Here is a 25,475-nt window from a genome sequence, read left to right on the forward strand (position 1 = left end):
AACCTACTATGCCACAGTGCTAGCCCCAACAGGTTTCTTATTAATTCTACAAATACTGTCTTTTCTTTAAAAATGTGCAATGCTATTATCGAAAATGCTTTTTTTTCCAATTTAACGTAACTATTTTATCAAATACATATTATTTCTATTGTACAAAGGAAATTCTCTAACAAAAATATAATCTCATATGGGATGTCCTCATGGGGAATGCTGCATTGCAGACAGAGGCTTAACCTTCTATGCCACAGTGCAAGCCTAGTATTTCCATTTCTTAAGGAACTAATGTGTCCATTGTGAAAAGATGTATTACAATCTCCATTGTAAAAAAAAAAAAAAGGAAACTACCTAAATGTTAATTAACAGGAGATTGATTGAATAAATTATGGATGAACCATAAAATAAAATATAGATTTTAATGGAAGCCCTTAAGAATTATGAGGGGGGCTGGGCACTAAGGCTTAGCAGGGTAAGCCACTGCCTGCAGTGTGACATCCCATATGGGCGCTGGTACAAGTCCTGGCTGCTCCACTTCCAATCCAGCTCTCTGCTGTGGCCTGGAAAAGCAGTGGAAGATGGCCCAAGTCCTTGGGCCCCTGCACCCTCATGGGAAACCTGGAGGAAACTCCTGGCTCCTGGCTTCCGATCAGCCCAGTCCTGGCCGTTGTAGCCATTTGGGAAGTGAACCATCAGATGGAAGATTCTCTTTCTCTCTCTCTCTCTCTCTCTCTTCCTTGGCCTCTCTGTAACTCTGCCTTTCAAATAAAGAAATATTTTTTTGAAAAAGAATTATGAGGATCAGGGCAGGTGATGCAGTGCATGGGTTAAGCTGCCGCTTGGGACATCTGCATCCCATACTGCATTGCCTCATTCAAGTTTCAGTTATCCTGCTTCCAATCCAACTTTTCTGCTAATGCCAATCCTGGGAGGCAGCAGATGATGGCTCAAGTACTTGGGTCCCTGCCACCCATATGGGAGACCCATATGGAGCTCCTGACTCCTGGCTTCAGCCTGGCCCAGCCCTGGCTGTTGCAGGCATTTGGGAAGTGAACTAGTGGTTGGAATTTCTCTCTCTCTCTCCCCCTGCCTTTAAATAAATAAATAAATAACCTAAAAAAGAATCATGAAGAACTATTATTTATGACATTAACAAAGAGCAGAAGTTACACATTAAGAGTAAAAAAGAAGCTTTAAAACTATATATGTAGTGTGTGGTCTCTTTATTACAAATATATCAAATATGTCTTGATATAATTTTTGAAGAATAGGCAACATATTATCTCGTATTTTTCTGGATAATAGCATTATGGTTGATCTTCATATAAGAAGGTATTTTTTTCTATATTTAAATGCTTTTTTACAACAGTAATATATTTGTAGTCAGAAATAATAGCACTTTTCTTTTTGAGAAGAAAAAGTATATATAAGACACATCCTCTGCAAATATGGAAAAAGTCTATAGGACTCAAAATAGGTCATATCTATTGTTTCTTGCTTGTCTAGATTCTCATAAATAATTCATGGAAATCCTATCCTAATAATTGTTTTTTGTTCATTACTCTTTTGCAGTCCTTTTCAGAAAATGACAGATATTATATTCTGCAATTATTTATATTATAAAATATTTCCTGTAGTAGGTATTTTCTGAACCCATGTATACATGATTCTAAAAAAATCACAAACATAAAGATAGTTACACTGACTAAAGTTATAGTATTTCCACATAAACCAGTAATTTTAAATGTTTAAAAAGTAATTTTAAAAGTTTTTATTTTATTTTACTTTATTTGAAAAACAGAGACCGAGACACAGACAGCAAGAGATCTTCTATTCCCTGGTTCACTTTCCAAATACCCACAATAGGCAGGAATGGACCAGGCTAAAGCCAGGAACCTGTGAGTCATCTACATGTGTGGTTGGGACCCAAGCATTTGAGTCATCATCTGATGCTTCCCAAGATGTGTAAGCCAGGACTCAAACCTCTGATATGAATGTGGATGTCCCAAGTGGGACTTAAGAGCCACGCCAGAGACTCACCTCAAAACAGATAACTTTATCCTGAACTTGAACTGACCAATTTGAATTGACTGATCACTTTAGGATTATTATAAAAAATCAACAGCTTCTCTAAGTTACTTAGAGGGGAAAAAACTAGAAAATAATATTCAATGAAAAAAATTATTTACAAACAATAGCAATTACACAATATATATTTATATATCTCTATATAACAACTATAGATACAGATACAGTGAGTATAGAATTCATATAAAGAAAATTCCAAAATTTTATTGAGGAACATAAAATTTTTTGAAAACTATTCCTATATGGGTAAATGAGAATATTATAAGGATGTTGCAATTTGTTTATAAATTTAATGTAAATTTGCTTAGAATTTCCCATGAATTTTTGAATTAGCCATGACATTAAATTTTTGGTGGGGAGGGTTGTTTTGGCACAGAGGCTTAAGCAGCCACAGTTTGAGTCCTGGTACTTCTGCTTCTATCCAGCTTCCTGCTAATGCTTCCTGGGAGGAAGCAAGTGATTACTCAAGTATTGGGGCCCTGATACCCATGTGGGAGATTCAGATGGAGTTTCTGGCTCCTGGCTTCAGCCTGCCCCAGACCCTGGCTGTTGTGGGCATTTGGGTCATGAGTCAACAAATGGAAGATTTCTCTCTTGCTTTGCCTTTCAAATGAATAATGATAAACAGCATTTAAAAAAAATAAAATAAAATAGCCGGCGCCGTGGCTCAATAGGCTAATCTTCCACCTAGTGGCGCCGGCACACCGGGTTCTAGTCCCGGTCAGGGCGCCGGATTCTGTCCCAGTTGCCCCCCTTCCAGGCCAGCTCTCTGCTACGGCCAGGGAAGTGCAGTGGAGGATGGCCCAAGTGCTTGGGCCCTGCACCCCATGGGAGACCAGGATAAGTACCTGGCTCCTGCCATCGGATCAGCGCGGTGCGCCGGCCGCAGAGCACCAGCCGCAGTGGCCATTGGAGGGTGAACCAACGGCAAAAAGAAGATCTTTCTCTCTGTCTCTCTCTCTTACTGTCCACTCTGCCTGTCAAAAATAAATAAATAAATAAATAAATAATAAAATTTATTTAAAAAAAAAACTGCAAAAGTTCCAGTGTCTAGTCCCACTCACCAAGGTTAACCATTGTTAATAGTTTTTCTTTCCCATTCTTCCAGAACTTTTGTATGTTTATTTAAAGCAAATACAGGCCAGCGCCGTGGCTCACTTGGCTAGTTCTCGGCCTGCGGCGCCAGCACCTTGGGTTCTAGTCCTGGTTGGGGTGCTGCATTCTGTCCCGGTTGCTCCTCTTCCAGTCCAGCTCTCTGCTGTGGCCCAGTAAGGCAGTGGAGGATTGCCCAAGTGCTTGGGCCCTGCACCTGCATGAGAGACCAGGAAGAAGCACCTGGCTCCTCGCTTCGGATCAGCATAGCTCCAGCCCTAGCGGCCATTGGGGGATGAACCAACGGAAGAAAGACCTGTCTCTCTCTCTCTTTCTCTCTCTCTCTCTGTCTAACTCTGCCTGTCAAAAAAAAAAAAAAAAAAAAAAGAAATACATAGAAATGGATATGCACACACACCTTCCATCCTTTATCTGACTTTTTATAATTGCAAGAGGGATAATATTAATACATACTGTTCTTTGCTTAATATATCTTGGGCATTTTTCCATAGCAAAACATATGTTCTCAAATGAATGTTCTTAATGAAGTAATTCTGAAGTACATGAAAGAATAGTTAAGAATGACAAAAAAATTTTTTGGGAAAAAGTTGAATGAGGATTTGCAATATCAAGAGTAACAGTGTATAATTAAAATATTTTAGAAGAAATCAGTGAAGCAGAACTTAATCTCAGTACTAGATCCTAGAAGATAAAAAAGTTCAGCTGGATTCAAAAAATCAGCAGGAAAGAAGTATAGTTTTCAATACACATGTAAAGATAGTTTCCTAATTATTAGAAAAAATGATCAAATACTCGCCTCACATGATAAACCACAGTAAACTTCAGATTTATTAAAGCATTAAATACATTAAAGCATGAAAAACTTTAACATTATCAAATATATAGCAAAAATATAAGTAAATAACTTTTTGTGAGGAAGATATTCTAAATATATAACCAAAGGTAGAAATTGTAATGAAAGCATTTGAGATATTGATAACTTTAGAAATGATTAAAAAGTCACTACCAAGTACAATAAGGATTAACTTGTAAAGATATGTGTAAAAGGTACAGCCCAGTGTTACTAACCTCATTATAGAAAGAACTCTTGCAAGTTAATTTAAAAAATCAAGCAACCTAATAGAAAAAAATGGGTGATATATAGGCCTATGCAAGCTATAAAATAATAATATGGGGGCCAGTATTGCTGCGTGGCAGGTAAAGCCACTGCCTGCAATGCTGGCATTCCAAATGGGCACTGGTTCGAGTCCTGTTGCTGCACCTCCAATCCAGCTCCCTGCTAATAGCATGGGAAAAGCACCAGAAGATGGTCCGTGTCCTGAGGCCCCTGCCACCCACATGGGAAACCCTGAAGAAGCTCCTGGCTTCTGGCTAAGACCTAGCCCATCCCAGCCATTGTGGACATCTGAGGAGTGAAGTGAACCTATAGAAGGAATCTCTCTCTCTTTCTGTGTGTGTGTGTGTGTGTGTGTAAAAACTCTGATTTTCAAATAAATCTTTTTTAAAAACCTAATAATATGAATGGCCAATAAACATAAAAGGTATGTTAAATTTTACAGGTAAGCGCCGGCGCCACAGCTCAACAGACTAATCCTCTGCCTTGCGGCGCTGGCACACCGGGTTCTAGTCCCGGTCAGGGCACCGGATTCTGTCCCTGTTGCCCCTCTTCCAGGCCAGCTCTCTGCTATGGCCTGGGAGTGCAGTGGAGGATGGCCCAGGTCCTTGGGCCCTGTACCCGCATGGGAGACCAGGAGAAGCACCTGGCTCCTGGCTTCGGATCAGCGCAATGCGCCGGCCGCAGCGGCCATTGGAGGGTGAACCAACGGCAAAGGGAAGACCTTTCTTTCTGTCTCTCTCTCTCACTGTCTACTCTGCCTGTCAAAAAAAAAAAAATTTTTTTTTTACAGGTAAGCAAAGTAACAAAAAGTAGAAGAATTTTTTTCACACATCAAATTAGAGAAGATTAATCTGATAATATATAGTGTTGGTAAAGATACAGGTGAATACACAATCATATGTTTCCATTTTGGATGACATTTTGGTTTGTATAGCCAAATTTGTAAAAGCTATTTGAGTTTGAAATTCTGTTTGGAAATTTATCTGGAGAAAATACTTATGGATAGATTCAAATACTTGTCCATAGGGACGTTTATCATAGCTTTGTTTATAATATAGAATAATTAGAAATCACTAAATATATATTATTAGAGAACTTGTTAGATATATTGTGATGCATGGGCAAAAATGTTTTAAGTAAAAAGTACTATTCATAAATGAATAATGGCATATACCTTAATTATGCTTAAAATATTTATTTATTTATTTGAAAGGCAGAGTTACAGAGAAGCAGAGAGAGAGAGAGATCTTCTATCCACTGGGCCACTCCCCGGATAGCCACAATAGCCAGAGCTGGGCTGCTCCGAAGCCAGGAACCAGGAGCTTCTTCTGGGTCTCCCACGCGGATGCAAGTGCCCAAGGACTTGGGCCATCTTCTACTACTTTTCTAGGCCATACCAGAGAGCAGGATCAGAAGAGGAGAAATCAGGACTTGAACTGGCGCCTATATGGTATGTTGGCACTGCAGGCAGTGGCTTTACCCACTACCCACAGAGCTGGTCATACCCTAATTATTTTTAATATATACTTATTGCATAGAAAATATGCCACAATGATATACTATAAAAATTAACAGTGTTAATAGTGACTTTTATTATTTCCATTATTTTTATTATTTCCATAATTTCCACAATGAACATATATTACTCTTTTTAGTTAGAAATAACACTGTAGGCCGGCACCTCACCTCACTTGGCTAATCCTCCGCCTGTGGCGCCGGCACTCTGGGTTCTAGTCCAGATTGGGAAGCCAGATTCTGTCCCAGTTGCTCCTCTTCCAGTCCAGCTCTCTGCTGTGGCCCGAGAAGGCAGTGGAGGATGGCCCAAGTCCTTGGACCCTGCACCTGCATGGGAGACCAGGAGGAAGCACCTGGCTCCTGGCTTTGGATCGGCGCAGCGCGCTGGCCGTAGTGGCCATTTAGGGGGTAAACCAATGGAAGGAAGACCTTTCTCTCTGTCTCTCTCTCACTAACTCTGCCTGTCCAAAAAAAGAAAAGAAAAGAAATAACATTGTAAAAATAAAATACTACTTATAATATTTATAACACAGACATTGGTTTTTATGTTTTTCTTAAGTGACTTTTGTTATTTTGGTGAATTTTTATTAAGTGACTGATTGCTTTGTTTTGGTGAAGTCTCAAGTAAACTTCTAGACACTTTATTGAAAAAATAAAACATTAAGGACTCAATCAAGGCCATCAGTGATTACAGACACCCAGGAATCCCAGCTGTTGGGGTGGATCTTCCACAGTTAAGAGGCCGCATCAGGGAAGGATGAGTGGAACCCTGGGAAAGGTGTTGTGCCTGAGGAGCAATATAATTTTTTTTTTTTTTTTTTTTTTTTTTTTACAGGCAGAGTGGACAGTGAGAGAGAGAGACAGAGAGAAAGGTCTTCCTTTGCCGTTGGTTCACCCTCCAATGGCCGCCGCAGCCGGCGCGCTGCGGCCGGCGCACCGCGCTGATCCGATGGCAGGAGCCAGGAGCCAGGTGATTTTCCTGGTCTCCCATGGGGTGCAGGGCCCAAGCACCTGGGCCATCCTCCACTGCACTCCCTGGCCACAGCAGAGGGCTGGCCTGGAAGAGGGGCAACCGGGACAGAATCCGGCGCCCCGACCGGGACTAGAACCCGGTGTGCCGGCGCCACTAGGCGGAGGATTAGCCTAGTGAGCTGTGGCGCCGGCCGAGCAATATAATTTTTAACCAAGTGGTTTCCCTCTTAAGAGTCAGAACTTCAGGAGAGAATCTCATTTATTCTGCAGGCGGGATTCTATTGAGCACCAGTATGCACAATAAGACAAAACCCACCTGTGGCATTGGAACATACAAGCACCTAATTAAAGCTCAAGAGCCTAAGAAGAATGGAAAAGTAGAAGCGAGACCCATTAATTTGGGGATAGATTATGAATATGGGATTTTAAACATTAACCTGACACGATCGTGCAAAATAACCTGCTCATATCTTTTTTTCATTTGCTGTATATATCAGCAAAATAAACTTTATGCAATTCTCAAGTGGTTAATCATTAGAAAGCCATAAAATATTCCCCAATAACAATTATTATAAATGATCCTCTGGTTTTGGGTACTATTAATTTGGCTGTTAGTATGATAAGCAGCAACTTGAATGACATGTAAATGGAAGGGGGTAAATTCCAAGCACAGCCTGATTGAGAAATTCAACTTATTTTCCACAACCCAGATGCCTTTTTAAGCACATCTATGTAGTCTCCAGCTAAGACCAGGTCTGTTCCCAAAGGAGAAAACACTGCCCTCCAGTGGTCTTCAGTGGAGAATGGAAATAGTTTCAGGTGCCATGATTGCCGCATTTATGTGAAACATGATGTATTTACCTAATCTCACTTCTTGCTATGTTTTGTGGACTGAAATTTAGGTCTAAAACCAAGTATAATGACAAAACTTCCAAAATAAATTCTAATATTTAGTTATATAGAAATATTAATTAGGAATATTATGACTTTCTGATTCCAAAAGCTGACCATTTATCTGACTATCACAATTGAATTATGTTAGCCCCTGCAATTTCTCACTTCCCAGATAAGGAAGAAGATATTTCATCTCTATGTTTCCCTTGTTGGCCAATTTTTTAGCTAAAAGACATTTAAAATTGTACAGCAGGCAGAACCCCAGGGGACTGAACAGTGTTCCAACATCCTTAAAGGCTTCCCATCACTTCAAAAACCAAATTCTTCTTCCCGTTTCTTAAACCAACCAAAGTAGGCAAAAGCAATTTTAAAAAGTCTTTGTGTCTAGCATTGGAACTTTCTCATATTTCACACCATTATATAAATGTCACTCTAACCTATATGTATCACAAATGCTACGCTAAATTAGGGCCAAATTTGCAACCTAGTTTAACTGGGTTTCCTCTTTTTGCAAATGCAGTTTTTGTGTCTGCATTTAGCAATGCATACAAAACTGTCCGTGTAGCTAACTGCTTCGAATTGCTAAATTTGAGGATGAATGTGTAGAGAGTCTTTATGCATGTGCCAAAGCAATCCCGTTTCTAGTCATATAAAGACTTCCTAATCAAATGGACTTCAAACACACTGCTAAATTCTTGGTCTACTTCATTGACTCTTTTGGATTTAGTAAAGGAAAAATGGAACTTCAAGAGAGGAAAGAAACAGTTTCAAACCTCCTCCATGCTTATATCCTTCAGACTCCAGCATGGAACTGCATCACATGATAATAGCCTTGGGACTTAAATGTACCATAATCCTCCTCACCAGTAATACAAAGAAATGCTGGTCTCATAAGGTAGTTATTACAGTTGAAAGAAGGGATATATGTGAATTATCTGTGCAGATAAAGGGCCTAACTAAGAAATACTAGTATTCTATCACCATCATTTCTGCAACTATAAATCCAGTGGACAATATTTCCTAGGAATTTGACTTTCCAAAATTAATCTCTATTATTTTAAGTAATGATTCCTTATTCAATTTACTATATGGAAAATATCTTCAGTCCTCCAGATAAATTCTTTTTTTTTTTTTTTTTTTTGACAGGCAGAGTTAGTGAGAGAGAGGGAGAGACAGAGAGAAAGGTTTTCCTTCCATTGGTTCACCCCCAAAATGGCTGCTACAGACAGCGCACTGCGCCGATCCAAAGCCAGGAGCCAGGTGTTTCCTTCTGGTCTCCCATGCAGATGCAGGGTCCAAGGACTTGGGCCATCCTCCACTGCCTTCTCAGGCCACAGCAGAGAGCTGGACTGGAAGAGGAGCAACTGGGACAGAATCTGGCTTCCCAATCTGGACTAGAACCCTGGGGTGCTGGCGCCGCAGGCAGAGGATTAGCCAAGAGAGCCGCAGTGCCAGACCAGATAAATTCTTTAAAATAAATGCCCCGTGCTAGGAGAAAATAGCATCATATTGCTTGAATATAGCACTTTTAAATATTAATCAAGTTTTTCTTCTTTTCACTCCCACAGAAGGTGATATCCATAATCTATTCACCTGTATCCACAAAACACTTTAGAATTTAAAAAACTGACAAACATAAAAATTCTAATCATTGCAAATATCATGTCATAATTAGACATATTTGGGTACATTATAGTGAGTTACAAACTTTCTAGGCTCAAGTATGGAGTTTTATAACCACACCTGTTCTGGTTATTTAGTGTAACTCAGAAAATTTACAGTTTAGAAAGAACTGTTAACTTTAGGATATTAAAAAACTATCCTTTGATATGAAGAAAAACCTACAAATATATTTTAACAAGACACATGGTTAGGGCGGTTGTTGTGGTAAAGGCAGTTGTGCAGTGGATTAAGCCACATTTTGGGATGCCTGCAAACTGTATCAAAGTGTCTCGGATTGAGTCTCACCTCTACTTCCAGTCCAACTTCCTACTAATGAGCCCAGGAGGCAGCAGATGATGGCCCAAGTACTAGGACTCCTCCACTGACTTTTTTGGAAATGCTTTAGAATATATAGATGGAGTTCCTGGCTCCTGGCTTCTGCTTGCTCCAGCCCCTGCTATTGCAGGCATTTGGGGAATAAGCCAGCTGATGGAAGACTTCTCTGTCTCTCTGCCTTTAAAATAAGTAAGTCTTTTAAAGAAAAGACATGGTTTTCTTTCTTCATTAGCTGTGGTAATGAGGTTTTGCTGAGTCATAGCCTAACACCTTTAACTCTTTCCCCTGTGTACACCTGCAACATTACCAAACAGCCTTTATCTGAATAAATTCATTAAATGTTGTCTTTGTTGACAATGAGATCTCACCAATATTCTCAATTATGATGCTTCATGTTGTGCAACATAGAACCTTTGATTTTTCAAAATCGTTCTTATAAGTTAGTCAAACAGCTTGTGATTTAATACAGTAGGATATACTGACAAATTGAGAATGCAATAATGATTTGATAAATTTATTTGTCAAACTCTTAGAAAATTGGAGAAGTATCATTTAAAGATAAAGCAGGGGCCAGCGCTGTGGCCTGGTGGGTAAAGCTGCCATCTGCAGTGATGGCATCCCAAATGGGTGCTGCTTTGAGTCCCGATGGCTCCACTTTTGATCCAGCTCTTTGCTGTGGCCTGGGAAAGCAGTAGAAGATGGCCCAAGTCCTTGGGCCCCTGCACCCGTGTGGGAGACTCAGAGGAAGCTCCTGGCTCCTGGCTTCAGATTGGCCCAGCTACGGCCATTGTGGCCATTTGGGGAGTGAACCAGCGGATGGAAGATCTTTCTCTCTGTCTCTGATTCTGCCTCTCTGTAACTCTGCCTTTCAATTAAATAAATAAATCTTTTAAAAATAAAATTAAAAAAAGGTAAAGCAAAGTAAGGTAGATTTTGGCATAGTGGTTAAGGCACCACATGAGACACCTACATCCCATATTTGAGTGTGTGTTTGGGATCCCTGGCTCTGCTCCAAATTCTAGCTTCCTACTAATGCACACCTTGGAAGGCAGCCAATGATAGATCAAGTATTTGGGTCCTTGCCTCCTACATGGTGGACTCAGATTGATTTCCTTCTCCCTCCTGACTTCAATCTGCCCTAGCCCTATCTGTTGCGGGAATTTGGGGAATGCAATAATAGATGGAAGACAATCTCTTTCTCTCTTTCCCTCCCTGCCTTTAAAATGAAGAGAAAAATACATAAATACAAATTTTAAAAAAGATAACACAAAGTAAGCTCAACTAAACACTGCAATACTGTATGTGTTATATTGAAGCCCAGGTACAAACATTGTCTATGTAAATGTGAAGAAAATAAACTTTTATTAAATCAATCTCAAAATTTGACAATTAAACATGAATTTATAATAAACATTTTGAATTTTCAAAAATGCATAATTTTGTGACAGCAGCAAAATAATCTAAAGTCAGAACACTTTTTCTATGTATAATTACATTATTATAATTCTCTACCTTGACAGATGACAATTTTAGAATATTCTAAATACAATTTCTAGTATATGCACTAAAATAAAATATAACAGATAGACAACTCACCATAGTATAAGTAACACATTCAAATTTAGTAATTTATTTTCCAGGTGGAAACCAGGCTTCTTGGAAGACTTTAAACTATGCCAAATGGTCTGATTTCACCATAGAGGTAGGCACTAGAGGACTAAATTTAATTCTGTGTAATTTTTGTTAAGTACATTTTACATGCAAATGTCTATAGAACCATGTTAATGAAGTTATAGAGAAGGAAAGAAAGTTGGCACTCCCATTTTTTCTGTTTTATTCAAAAGCAACCTTTCAATTGACTTGCTCTATCTTTTTAAACCACTTTTGATTTAATCATAAGAAAATAGCAGTCTATCTGCATTCAAATTGGATCAGAAGCCATGAGAAATAATACCTTATGAATAAAATTAGATGCAATAATTTTTCTCCCATACTTTTATAGTCTTCAGAACATAGGATGCTTCCATTGGAATCAGACAAAAAGTTACGTTAATCATAAATATTTAGAAAAGTGCAGTCTACTGGTCCAGAGCTGTTTAGTAAGAGGGAAGAATTTTGTTTCTTTTTACCAAGGGGCTCAGAAATTTTTGCACCTTAATAATTGACAGTTATCCAAAACCTTTTTTCCAAAAAATATAAGCAAATGCATTTGCATTGTACACAGGTCAACTTCTTGATAAAAAAAAGTTGATATTTTTAAGCTTGAAAGCCCATTATTGGCAATCAAAATATACAGTACCCTTTCATTTAGAACATTAATAAGCTGAAAATTTACAAGAGAATTGTGCCCAAACTGTAGGAGAAGTATGATTTGCAATAAAAGTGAAAGGAAAAACTCTATAAGTGTATCTGATTAAGAAAAGATGCAACTAATAGTCTCAATTCTGCATTTATGGTATGTTACACCCAAAACTGGATACAGTCTCACCCTGTAACATATAGAAGAATAAAGCAAAATAAAAACTTGCTTCACCCTCCCACATCAAAAGGAATCAGGATCCTGACTCAAATTTCAAACTCCTGGAACTTGGAAATATCTGAAAAAACCCCCAACAACAAGGTTTCTGAAATCTGTCACATCACAGAAATAGGGAGATCTTCAGCCATGGCAATATGACTATTAAGAATTCACAGATTATCTGAAACATTTGCTAATCATCCCACCCCCGGTGTTAGAGGGAGAGAAGGGAGTGGGAGAGGAAGTATTCAAAGTGTTGGGGAAAGCCTGCTGTGAAAGTGCCAGGCCCTTCTTGGGGGGCTTGGGTTGTCAACATAATCCTAACCATAGCCATTGTATGACTGTATCGGGGAAAACTACGTGTGTGTGTGTGTTTGTGTGTGTGTGTGTGTGTGTGTGTGTGAGAGAGAGAGAGAGAGAGAGAGAGAGAGAAGGAATTGAGTGGAGTGGAGGACCAAGATGTTAAGATATTTAACAAATTCATATGATTTTTAAAACATTTTGAGAGTACTGTGTTTATACATGCTGGGCAACATAAACCATAAACCTTACTGGATTTCTGCAAACTGCTGTGTGAAGCATACAAATGGCATTTCTGTCAATGGGAGAAAGAGACAGACAGAAATCAAGATAGAGACAGGCAGGCAGGACGTGGAGCTGGTTCCCATTGCAAGCTGTAAGGGAAGAAGATGACATCCAGAACAAAATGTCTTTTTCACAAGGATGCTAAAGCTCTTGCTTTGTGATCTCTGTGTATAGAAAGAATGATCAATGGAAATGACTTAATTTCTCCCTTTTCTGGAATCAAAATATAAGGGTTTTGAGGTTATTTTTAAACTTCTTCCTGTAAAGCCTATTGTGTATTCCAGGAAACAGACAAAACTCAGCAAGACAACAAAGACTTGATCTGCAGGAGGAAGGTAATAAAGAGCAAGTCCTCTCCAGAGGGTAATTAATCCTTAGTCATTCATCTTAGAAGTCCCAGTTAACAGTTAAGGTTAATGTTCAGGTACCTTCTTTCTATTTTCTTTAAAAAATTTTTAAACATTTTTTTTTTTGCAGAATGTTATACTATTAATTGCCAATTTGCATATGTGTGCAGCTGCTGTTTTGGCTCTGAACTCAATCCGATAAGCTTGCTGGAGGTATCGCAGAGCACTTGGCAGCTTTCCTATTTGAAAAGAAAGCCTCTCCCACCACAGAACAGCTGATCGTCTATCAGCGATAGACCCTGATGGCGTGAATTACAATTACACTACTTTTCACACTAAATCTGGGTGATAGCTACTTGGAAAGAAGTTTCATCATTTTTTACCACAAACTGGAAAAAGAATTACATGGTCATGCTGTGCTTTTAAAGGCAGTTTGGTTCACTTTTGTCTATTTAACACCTAATTCCAAGAAGTCCATAGGCATCCAGAGTTCTGAATGGTGGGTAATGAATTCACTGTTTAGATTGAAGATTTTTAAAATCTACCTCAAATTACATTTATTAACAAGGCGACCAGGAAGTGTTAAAGTTGTTAGACGCTTCATTTATTAAATAATTTGTGGATATTTTCAGTTGTCATATCTAGAGTCATGGGGTTTGCTTATTTTTTTTAATTAGCAATCCAAAACAATGCTACTGCAATTTAACAATTCATCACATAATCTTGGGCTCTTCAGTTCAGCTGTTAATGTTAGATCATTCAGATTGTTATTTTGATCTGTTTATAAATGATTTAGGTTGCATTGTGCTGTGAGGAGAATCGCAGCAGCCGAGGCAGAAGATCTTTTTCATCTTACATAGCTCAGCATAGCTGAGGGGCCTAGCAAAAAATGCAGCTGGGGACTTAAGTGTATCATCTAGGAGGAGCAAACAAGTGATGGAGGCAAAGGATCTTGATAATAACTTGATTTATTATTGTCACTTGGTTAACTTCATGATTAATTTACATGTCCTGTCTGGAAAACAAGAGTGCTTCCTAGCCAAGGTGCACTTTGTTAGAACACTACAGTCACACATTTTGGGGGACATTACAAAGTACACACTTTCCTCTTGCAAGAATCTGCCAACCCTCTGAAATTGTTAAGAGACCCCTAAACATCATCCCTTTCCTTTCTTCTCACTCTCCCCTGGGCTCTATTCCCTCCCCTGTTGACATTCAAATCCATTTGTTAAAAAAAAAAAAAAAAAGAAAAAGAGTTACACCCACCTCAAGTAGCAGAAGTGGAACCCACTAATCCTGAGGTAGTTAACCTAAGAGAAAAATAGATTTCGTTTTCCTTTTTAGTCGTTAGCTTTATTAGATTTCTCACTCTCACAGATTATCCCAAGATTACCCATTGATTGATCGCCCGTAGAGCTGCATTTGGTGTAAAGAAAAAACAGCTTTATTGGCTCCCAGGAGACAAAACAAACAGAACAAGATATTCATATTAATGCAAACAATGCAACGAACCAGGGGGAAGAATCGCCTGGCTGAAGCGAGGCGCTGGGGAGGCCGAGGCCGGGAGCCTGGAGCCAGGAGAGGCCTGCGCACCTCCCGACCCGCTGTCGAGCGTTCCCGGTCACCCCAGTCCCCGGGCGCCAGGAGCTGGCTGTCCTCCGCGGGCCACAGTTCGGGCGAAGAGGCCCCAGAGCGATGCGCGCAGGCCGCGGCCTAGCGGGACCCCGTAGGGACAGCAGGCCGCCGACTCCCGGTGTCCCTAGGAGGCCTTAAGCCCAGGCCTCAAGGAGAGTGTTGGCTTGGTCCTCCCACTCACCGCAGTGACGACCTGGAAGGGACCCTTAAAGCCCTCCTGGCGTTCTCCTTTCCTTTTCCAAACGCCTCCAGGGGCCCAGTTCCCTAATCTCTTTTAGGGCTGGTTCACTGGGGAGGCTGAAGAACGCTCAAGCCTACTTCCTAACTCAACTGAGGCAGCCTGGAGGGAACTTAGCAGGAAGCAGGAAGCCAGCCGTTTGATAGCATTCTGTCTTTTAAAAGCTCACTGTCATGGAAGAGACTATGTAAACATACATTTAAGCACAACAGAAACGATTGTGTAATCATAAGGGAGGGGAGTGGTACACACAGCTAAGAGAGAGTTAAGAGACACTGAGACTCCCTGCAAAATGAAAAAGGAAGAAAGAAAAGTCTGGGTTAAAAAAAAAAAAAGGGGGTATTAATACCACACCTAACGGCTTCCCCATCCCCAAACTGGGAGAGAAGCTGTTACGTAGGCTTGATTTCATGTCTTTATAGTCAATATGAAGTTTAAAATAGGGCTTCCAAATATTGCATGAAGGCATATTTATGCTAAAAAATTATTTGTTGTGCATCTGAAATTCAAATTTAACTGGATATTCTGTATTTTTATTGTCTAGGCCTGGCAATCCTAACTAAACACTTTATTGAAGAACTCATACAAGAAGCGGGCTCATTCTCTGATGCAATCAGTAAATTTGGGGCATTTGCATTGCACCTTTGCCTTGAAAAAGAAAATGAGGGGGCCAGCGCTGTGGCTTAGCAGGTAAAGCTGCCGCCTGAAGTGCTGGCATCCCTTATGGGCGTCGATTCAAGTCCCGGCTGCTCCACTTCCGATCCAGCTCTCTGCTATTGCCTGGGAAAGCAGTAGAAGATGGCCCGAGTCCCTGGGCCCCTGCACCCATGTGGGAGACCTGGAAGAAGCTCCTGGCTCCTGGCTTCAGATTAGCCCAGCTTGGGCTGTTGCGGCCATTTGTTGAGCCAGTGGATGGAAAACCTCTCTCTGGCTCTGCCTCTCTGTAATTCTGCCTTTCAAATAAATAAATAAATCTTAAAAAAAAAAAAAGAAAAGAAAATCAGTTGCCTTTACAGCACACTTTTCCAAGCACATTATAGGACAGAGTTGCAGATGTCCTCATATTTTAGGAAGAGGTAGTGGTGTCACTGTTGGTCTCTTCACTGAGAATGGACCAAGCTTCCTTCCCCAAAGGGTTCTCCCCTACAGAAGATCCCTTCCCAGCCAGTAGAGGGCACTGTAGCAAGTCGGCAAGTAGAGAGAATCCGTTACAAATGGCACACACTTCAGGATCACGTCTTTTTTCCCTAAATCTTTACTACAGAGCCACATGGAGTATTGCTGTTTAGTTTATTTGGAAGGAAAATGAACATGGTGAAAGGTAGAGCACAATCTGCTTTGAAATTCATCAAAGGCCCTAGCCTAGAAAAGATTCCTAACCTAGAAAAGATCCAGGGTCTTATAACAGATGCTGAAAATGCCAATGATTAAATCTCAGGAAAAACAAAACAGTGAGTCTTTGCATATTGAAGTGAAGGATTCACAAAGCTGCTTTTTGGAGGTAGTCTGCTGCTTGCATTCCCCAGTATCGGTTAGGGAGAGCTTTTTCAAGAAAAGGAGTTTTATCACCCTTACTGATACTTTGGATTCCTAGTGAGCTAACCTTCATTTTAAGCCAATTGCTTGGAGTTGTATGAATCCACCCACACAGGATGCCCCTTTATCACTGGCAGTTAGTGCTGTTTAACAACTGCAAATGGAGAAACTATTTGCTTAATGAGAGCTGTTTTCAGAGTTGATGCACCAACATGCAAGGGAAGATAATATAAGACTGAGACCTCCTCCTGAGCCACAGGGCTGCCTCAGACAAGGGAAGGGCAACTCTGGAGCCAAAAGTAATATTCGTTTGCTTTAGAGAATGTTTGACTTCTGAATCAGTAGTTTTAGAAAATATATAGGCTCACTTCCAGTTCACATTGGTTGGTTGGTTGGTTTTCTTTCTTAAGAAAGATTACATGATATCCATAAATATGTATAATTTGTATGTAACAGTTAAAAATAAAAACTTTAAAAGTTAACATTATGGTATAGTTTAACTCCACATTTTAGAGTTTTATATCCTTTTAACCATCTCTCCTTTCTTTATTTGAGTCTTAAACTACAGATATACACTCTAAAATTGTCATTGGAGCAGGCCTGAGAAATGCTGAACACTCAGGGCATTAAGTGCCTCTTCTTCCCAGCAGAAATGTCCTGGGTTCCTTGTCAGGGTTGTAATAAATTGGCAGTCTCTAAATGACAAACCCCACACCATTGTCAGGTAATTCCAGGCTCCCCACTCTCTCTGAGGTTTAGCATAAAGGGTTAGGCTCTTGATGTAAAATGGTTTTGGATATGATTTCAGTTCCTTATGAAGCTATGTACAAATTCAGTGGAAACATACTTAATTTTCTTTTGAGGTGAGGGATTATTGTGGGAAAAAATAGTAGATTAAGAGGCAGGAGAGCTTGAGTTGAGTTCTAGCTATTTGAGAAGGTTTGAGGGATTCGTTCTCTTGAAATACAGTTCTTTTGTTTATCCTTTTGCTTTGTCCTCATTAAAAGATTGGGCAATCTAAAGATTTTGTTATTTTTAAAACACTTATTCATCGAATTAAATAAACATGACAACTAATCTTTTGTAAACTCCTTCCAAAGGATAGCAGCAAGATAGTATTTGGATATATTAACAGCCTAGCCCCAAACAATAGAGGACACATGGGCACTCTGCAGGCTGCCCCACATTCTAGATTCCATGGGAACACTGGAATGCAGGACGTGGTTCAACACCAAGGGATTTCATGATCAGGTGCAAATTCTTTGGAGAGGTCTGATTGACCGAAAGACACATAGCCCTCCCCGACCCCATGGACAGGACGGGGGTGGGGGATAACATGTTTGAGGATTTATATCAGTCCTATTTGGGGACTGAGGCCTCAGAAAGAAGAAGTTTATCACTTCATCCTCGAGGAGCTCTGGAGCTGGAAGAAGTTGGCAATGTGGTTCTCACTAGCTCTAGAAATGGAACCTGCTTCCTTGTATCCTACCAGTGATATGAGGTGATGCTTCTTTTAATTTGAGGCCTTTCTTGAACCATAAGCTCTGACAATCTTTTGCTAAACAGACTTCATTCACATTCTGAATCTGGTTTTTGTCTCACACATATTAAATTTTACAAAACAGAAAGAAACAATAGAGCTTATTAGGAAAAACTTGTTTTGAATAGTAAATTAAGCATAATGGAAATAGACACATGTTTTAGCACAATTTTCCCCCCTTTTTACCAATTGAACATTTACATCTTTTCCAAAGTGCTGCGATTTTCCCCTTAAGTCTTAAGCTGGCACCACACACTTTCAACAAATGAGACTTATATCACTTACTTGTATCTACTGAGAGAAATCATTGTAATCCTGTGGATTGCAAATGCACAGCATTTTGCACAAGAGTTTTAGGCAGTCACCCCCTAAACTGCATTAATCAAATCATTGTGACATTCTGAAAATCCAAAGAGCTACCTAATTTCAAAGACAGTGTAAATCATTTGTCAGTTCTGACTGGTTTCAAATTATGCCCTGTTCTTGGGGACTGGAAACCTGTAAATCCAAAGGTACACCTGACTACATGGTTTGTTATTAAGAGATATGCCCCAGGTGGAGGCATCTTCAAAGCCAATATAGTTCCTTTATAACCGGTGTCAAATTGATGTATATATTAAAAACCTTGGAAAATGATCTCAAAAAGGAAGTAACAGCCCAAGGAGCCATATGTTCAGGGAACCTAACAGGTTTCCATTGGGACCAAATTTCACTTCACCTTTTTGTCCTTATGTGCAAATAAAAACTTATCTATAAATATGCCATTAAGAGTCATGCGAATTTGTGAGATTTGCAGACTGAGGAAAAACTACACTAAATTAATCAAAACCAAGTTGTTGGAAGATGAAGAATTTGATTAGGTATCAGAACAAAACATGAAATTGAGCTGAATTTATTTGAACTCCCTAAGTTTATGCCTTCAGAGAGATACACTATTTCTCTGGTTAATGAAGAAAAGGTCCATGAATAGTTAATACATTGCTTAATTGTGATGCTGATGGATCATTTGTATTTCCAAGTTTACATTAATACAAAGTTAAAATTTTTTTGTTCTTACATAGGTTGCTACATATTTAGACTTCAGGGAAATTTCCAAATGCCAACTAATACTCTACCACCTAAAAGTCTGTGCTATGCTAAGCACAAAAGCCAATTTAATGGTTTTCCAAAGGGTAGAAACAAAAATGTATTGACATTTATTAACACTAAGTCTTTTATATAACTTTTAAGACTTTTCAATTAAAAAACTCTTCAGCATTTTGTATCATTTTACTAGAGCCTATCAATTTTACATTCAGCTACTGTAACGGAATGGCTGGGAACATTCTAAAAGGAAAAACGATTCACTGTGTGCTTGTGGTTAGTAGTTTTTCATGACTAGGAGCAAAGGTGATATAAAAATACCAGGATTTCCTCAAATCATTTTATTTTTGTTAATGAAATTTACAAACAGAAGGATAGAAAGAATGTAAATGAAGTCGTAGTGTATAGATGACTGAGCTTTATCAAACCTTCACATGTTTTTTAAACGGAGCAATTGTGTGTGTAAAGTTATACAGAGGTAAGTAAGGGTCAGCAGGGAAAAAAATTATACCGCATAGATTATCATTATCTTCCAGCCACTTTCGTTTTTTCTTCAGCGGCTTCAGGGAAGCAGTTTTATGATGTTAATTTAGACACCTGGTTAGCTAAGAGCGGGAGACGCAGAAGAGGTCGCTTTCGCGTTCGGCCCCAGTTCTACCGGTTCTCTGTAGCTGTGTCCTGTTTTCTCCCGCTTAAGCCATTAAAACCGTCAATGGTTTTTCATCTCTAGGATTACATTATGTAAACCTGTATTCGTATAAATGTTTTCACGCTAGGGGGAAAAAGTGTATTTTAAGTTCACCACTCAGCTGTTACGCTCAGAAGTTAGGGGGAGTTATCTGGAAGCCTTGGGGGCCCGGCCTGCCTCAAACAGGTATGGAAGACCTGTTTCAGCAGAGACCCGAGTTCCGGTGCAGTATGTCGCGGGCCAGCCACGGCGCTGGTGTTCGTGGCTAGGGTCTTCCAGGCCAGAGCAGGGAGCGGCGCTCGCCGACACCTCCTGGCCCCCGGCGGTGCCACAGCCTCGGCTGCGGGGGTGGGCGGCCGCCCCTCTGAGGGCTCTTCTCTGGCCGGGCGGTCTCACGGCCAACCTCCGGGCCCGCTGGGCCCTCGTTCTACCTTGGGGTCAGGAGGCCAGGCCTCAGACGCACAGAGGACGCTAAGGCTCTTTTTGTGACTCCCCCGTGCAGATTCAATCGTGTGCATGAGGTTCTGCTGGGGAGGCAGGGTGCGGGGACCCGAGGGGTCACAACGCGGGAAGCTTTGATGGCGGCTGACCTCGCACGCTCCCCGCAGGGCAGCGAGGCGCGGCCGCTCCAGGGAGCGCTGGGCCGGCCGGAGGCCTCCGGGGACAGCTGAAGCCGTCCAGGGGCCGTGCTTTGGTCCCAGGCCCCGACTTTCTTCTCGCCCCTGGCTGTCCTCGGCCTTCTTGAATTCGAGTCACTACCAAAACCAAAAAGCGAGTGGGCGTGGGTGCAGGCTCCTCCGCCTCTCCCAAGAAGCCGTGGGTGGACCCGAGGCCGCGGGGCGCTGGGCGCAGGCCCGGGTCCCCGGGACCGCCAGTGTCCGGCTGCGCTCGGGCGGGCCGGCGGAGGGACCGTGCGGGCCCAGCCGAGGGACGCGGCTGCGGCGCTAGGTTCCACTCGCCAGCGGCGGGAAGGGCGCGCGGGAAAGCGAGGGAGCGGGAAGCGGGCGGCGGCGGCGGCCGGCCCGCTGGAAAGGAGGGAGCGCCGCAGGCGGGAGGAGGCAGCGCGGAGGAGGGAGGCCGGGAGGAAGGAGGGAGCGCGGCAGGCAGGCGGAGGGAGGGCTGATTAGCATGCAGCAGCGCTCGCGCGCCCGGCTCCATTGTTTTAACACCTCCCCTCTCCTCCGCGCCAATCTGTCACCGTTCAGCAGGCGAACGCTGCTGCCTCAAATGCTGCTCTTCTCAAATGAGACGGATAATTAGTTGCCCCGCACGAATGCCGCACTCTTCTCACCCCTGATTGCTATCACCTTCTTGCTCCTGGCAGTTTTGACACCTCGTAATCAGCCTGCTGCTTTTCTCTTTTCTTCCCGACTTCTGCTTCCCTCCCCCCCCCCCCGCCCCGTCCCTTCCTAGTTGATTTATTTATTTATTACTATTATTTTAAATGCAATCCCGGTGCCTATTTGGAAGAGTCCCTCGCGGAGTTAACCTCCTGCGTGTACGTGTGTGCCTCTCTCTGTATATGCAAACGAGGCTGTGTGCGCGAGCGGGGGGCGGGCCGCAGCCTTGAGGGTAACACAGCTTCCGCGCAGAACGACTTCTCTTCTCCTACAGATTATTTTTGGGAAGGGAGGAGTTGGGGAGAGGGACGGCAGGAAAGAGTTGGGGGAGACCTCAATTAATGCTTTAAAGATCTCTTAAAAATTAACGAACTGGGGAGTCTCGGAATCTGCTGTCAGAAGCGTGTTTTCCCCCTCTCTCCTCTAACAAGCACTGACAGTCTAATTACTGTAGCTACAAGCAGCTGTCGAGGCAGCAGCCCGGGAGGGAAGGCGCCACGGGTTGGGCGCGCGGCGCCGGCCCCTGTACCCATAGCGCCACGGAACCCTGGCCCGACCCCCGCCCGGTGCGGACAAGGCCGGGCCCCGCACCTGTGAGCTGCAGCGAGCCCGGGGCGGGGGCCTGGGAGCCAGCGGACACGCGTTATGGTTGCCTATTTATAAAGTCTGTACCTTGAAGGTTAAAAGATGTGCAGGAGAAAGGAGGGGACGTGGGCGTGGGGGGTTGGGGATGGGAAGAGAGCCTCCTGAGCTCCCACCCAGCCCTTTGCTACCTCCTCGAGCTCTCCCTCTCCCCGTGTTGGTAAAATAACCACGCAACCCGGGCTGAGGGGGCGGGGTGAGCCAGGCTGGAGCGTAAGAAAGCAGATGTCCCCGCTGGCAGCAGCCTCAGCCTCCGGGGAAAGCTGCACCGGGAGGGTCCTCCCGAGGACATTCACCTCCCACTTCTCAGGCATCCCGCTCACAACTGCCTCGCCTCGGCGGGGGTGGTTTTCTCAGACTCAGCGTTTTGCGTGTGCAGCTTTTTTACCTGGGAGCTGTTCTTACCCGGCCACGCTTAGCAGATGCCAAGAGGCAGCCCCTGCACGACCCAGACCAGAGGGAGAGAGACAAGAGGGAGAGACCTGGCGGCTGCCCACTCCACCTTTCCAGCCGTGGCCAGCGCCACCTCTGCAGCTCGGGATGGCGGCCTGCTCACCAGGCCGCCTCTCCTGTGGCCCAAGAAGGTTTCTGGCTTCCAGAAGTTGGAACCCCAACGAAACGAGCTCCCTGCTTCTGCTAAAAGTGGTAGAGGTGGGGGACAGGGTGGCCTGGAGAAGAGGGGTCAGCGTTCCTCTTCCATTTGAGTCACTTTCTGCGAGTAGACCCCAAAGAGTGTGAGGGACTCTTCTCCCCGTGTAGGAAAGGAGAGGGAAAAAGCATTCCCTTTCACGAGACAGGTACTGCAGTATATTCTGGCTGGTACACGCTGGGGAGTTTGTGTTTTTATAATATCGGATGTGTGCAGGAGTGAGCTAGGAGGCTGGGATGAAGGGAAGAGACCTGGATGGTTGTCCAGGGGCATTTCCATTCAGCCCCAGTGGCAACAGAAGATGCACATGCCTTAGAACCCTTCAGAGAACACCTAGTAACTGCTGGCCCCCTGTCCAGGAGCATGTCAATGTGATGTGCCTGGTCCCTGGAGAAGTGCGGGCACCACTCTCGTTCCTCCGCGAGTTAGGGTCTTCCACTGTGTGACACAGGAGCCTGCTCATATTCTCCCATCCCCAACCCTCCAGCTTCAGAGACTCGCTCCAAGAAGGCTTACATTTCTGTTTGAGAGTTGCAAATCAATGTTTACTTCATAAAACGAGAGCCATGCCTCAAACATTTTTAGAAATCAGGGGCTAAGAAACCTAAAAGGCAAGAATCAAAGGGGAAAAAACGCCAAAGGGAAGTCTCATTTTAAATAAATTCTGCAGTTTTCTGAAATGTCTTCCAGTGGCCATCAATCAGGCTGCTAACAATGAATAACAAATTTCCCAACAAGGTTGTGAACAGTTCTAGTCTAAATTAATAAATATGGATAGTCCTTACAGGGTTTTAGATTTGCTCCCATTAAAAATAAATGTGTCTTTAGAAAGTTTGGTTTGAAAAATAATTTTAAAATTCTAAGTGACACCCTAATTGTAATAAATGTCACCTGATCTGGCCATCACTCTGCAAATCGGTTACTGGAAAGAAAACATGAATTTTATAAATTTGTCCAAAACATAATTTATTTAATTTTGTTTTACTCAGACAAAGAACACACTAATGACCACAACATAAGTAACTCTTTTAATAATTAATTCATTTCAGAATGTAGCTACACACACAGTACAAATTAAAACCATGTATATTATTTAAAAAACTAAAGTGTTTAAATAATTCTACCAGTGATTTTATCACTGAGTAAACAACTGTCTTAGGTTTGGCAATTACTCAGACATTTATATTGTCTCTCATTCTCTATTATAGGTTATTCAAAAAGAACATCACCTATAGCATAAATAATCTAAACTTTATAATGAAAAAACAAAACCCTATAAACATTTCAGATCACTTAATTCAATGATTTCAATAGAAATCCAAGCAGTAAGCTTAGAGAGTTGAAACAAATTTAAATTATAATTATATAGCTCTTTAAGTCACATGTAATTTTGAATTATAACAATAAAACTGTAAACATGAATACAATGAATTACAGTTTTATATGCAATGATCTTTTATAAGATAATAAAAGTTACAAAATAAGTCTAGAAAAAAATTCAAATAGCTGTGACACTAAATTTTTCTATAAATGATCTCGAATTTAGTTTACAGTCAAGTATTTATAGTATTACAAAACCCAAAACCATCTCATAGAACTTGATATGTTTGTTTTCAAATGTGTCTTAAGTCTCCCCATTAAAGTGTGAATTAAGATGCCGGAGGAAATCCCCCCTGGATGTAATGGATGGTGGGAAAACTGCTTGACAGAATTCACATACGCGAGGTATATGCAGTTCTGAGTCTGTGCCACTTAGTACCACTAAGTCACTGTCTTGATTAGGAAAGGGCTTCCAAATAGGCTGCAGGAAACAGATAAACAAAGACATCTTCTGTTATTTGTGTTTAAAATCAACTTGCATTTAATTTCAAATTCAGTTTTTTGAACGAGTTATTTATGAGCAATATATGAAATTCACTATTATTAAAGCAAAACACTTTTCCACAGAACCAGCTTGAGGACATGACTCAATTCTTTTTTTTCCCCTATAAAGGGCACAACTGAACTTTGATTAAAAATTCGTTTGACACACACACTTGTGCATTTTATCTTTACATATTTTAAGAATACTGCAGTTTTAGCACCAGCAATTTTTAATGCCCACTTACCACAACAGTAGTAGTTTTGGAACAACAGTCAGTTCTTTAGACTTTTAAATTAAATTAATTTCTACTTTACAATAGAAATCTTAACTAATAGGGCCTTTTTAAATATATGGTACATTAGGATGTGTGTAGGTGTGTGTCTGTGTGTGTGTGCAGACAATGAAAAGTGATTTCTTTTTTTTCCCCACCCATGAAAAGTAATTTCAACTTCACTGCAATTTAAAAGCAAATACACACTGAATAATCACATATGAATCAGTATTATTTTAAGTTTTAGAAAATTTTTCTTTTACGCTTCTAAAATTTAATTAGTTCTTTTTGCTTTTGAAGTTTCAACTATTTAATCGTTCAATGACATTTAATATCACATGCATTGTTTGAATCATTTTGTAGAAAATAGTTTGGCCTTATTACTCTTTAATATGGCTGAACAAAATGAAACTCATCAAATTTTGCCTACTTAAAGAACTAAGGAAAATTATAATTTAATAGAACCATTTCCATTATAACGAGCACAAAGACCCATCTAAATAACTACACTTATCTTCTTATTTAAAAAAAATCTAGAAAGACAAGAAATAGCATGGAGTTTAATATTAGGTGCTCAATAAATGTTTGTTGACTGGAAAATACCTGATTTTTTCAATTGTGTAAATCCAATGATTTAAACATTTTTCTTTCTTACCTTGACATAAGTGTACTGTCCTGACATAGCTGAATTCTGATACTTTGAAGAGAGTCACCTGATAAAGTCAACTTAAAGAGCTCACTTTATAATAATGTGTACTTAAAGAAAACAGCCTAGTTCTGCACCTGACACAATGTTAATTTTCATTCCCTTAACTTGCTGCATTCTAGTTAACCTATCATTTACATAA

The 25,475-nt window shown here is 41.3% G+C and overlaps 2 protein-coding genes across 8 annotated transcripts in view; both read right to left on the minus strand.

Moving 5' to 3' along the window:
- Positions 1-20,419: 20,419 nt before the first annotated feature.
- LOC138848870 (uncharacterized) lies at positions 20,420-21,019 on the minus strand. Its single transcript, XM_070069880.1, has one exon. It carries the CDS (start codon positions 21,017-21,019, stop codon positions 20,420-20,422), a length of 600 nt encoding a protein of 199 aa, XP_069925981.1.
- A 2,413-nt stretch (positions 21,020-23,432) lies between these two features.
- The window catches only part of TANK (TRAF family member associated NFKB activator), a 90,079-nt gene continuing 88,036 nt past the window's right edge, over positions 23,433-25,475 (minus strand). For all 7 annotated transcript variants that reach the window (XR_011387282.1, XM_070070763.1, XM_008258661.4 and 4 more), the window contains one exon: positions 23,433-24,293. Coding sequence is in view for 6 of the 7 variants with exons in the window: in XM_070070763.1 (XP_069926864.1) it covers positions 24,117-24,293 (177 nt within the window). In the remaining variant the exon portion in view is untranslated. The remainder of the gene's footprint in view (positions 24,294-25,475) is intronic.

This window comes from Oryctolagus cuniculus, chromosome 3 (genome assembly GCF_964237555.1).
Source record: "Oryctolagus cuniculus chromosome 3, mOryCun1.1, whole genome shotgun sequence".
NCBI lineage: Eukaryota > Metazoa > Chordata > Mammalia > Lagomorpha > Leporidae > Oryctolagus > Oryctolagus cuniculus.

Bases quoted from the DNA above. Each gene is read 5' to 3' on its own strand.
- LOC138848870 (XM_070069880.1), bottom strand. From the start codon at position 21,019: ATGGAGCCGGGCGCGCGAGCGCTGCTGCATGCTAATCAGCCCTCCCTC.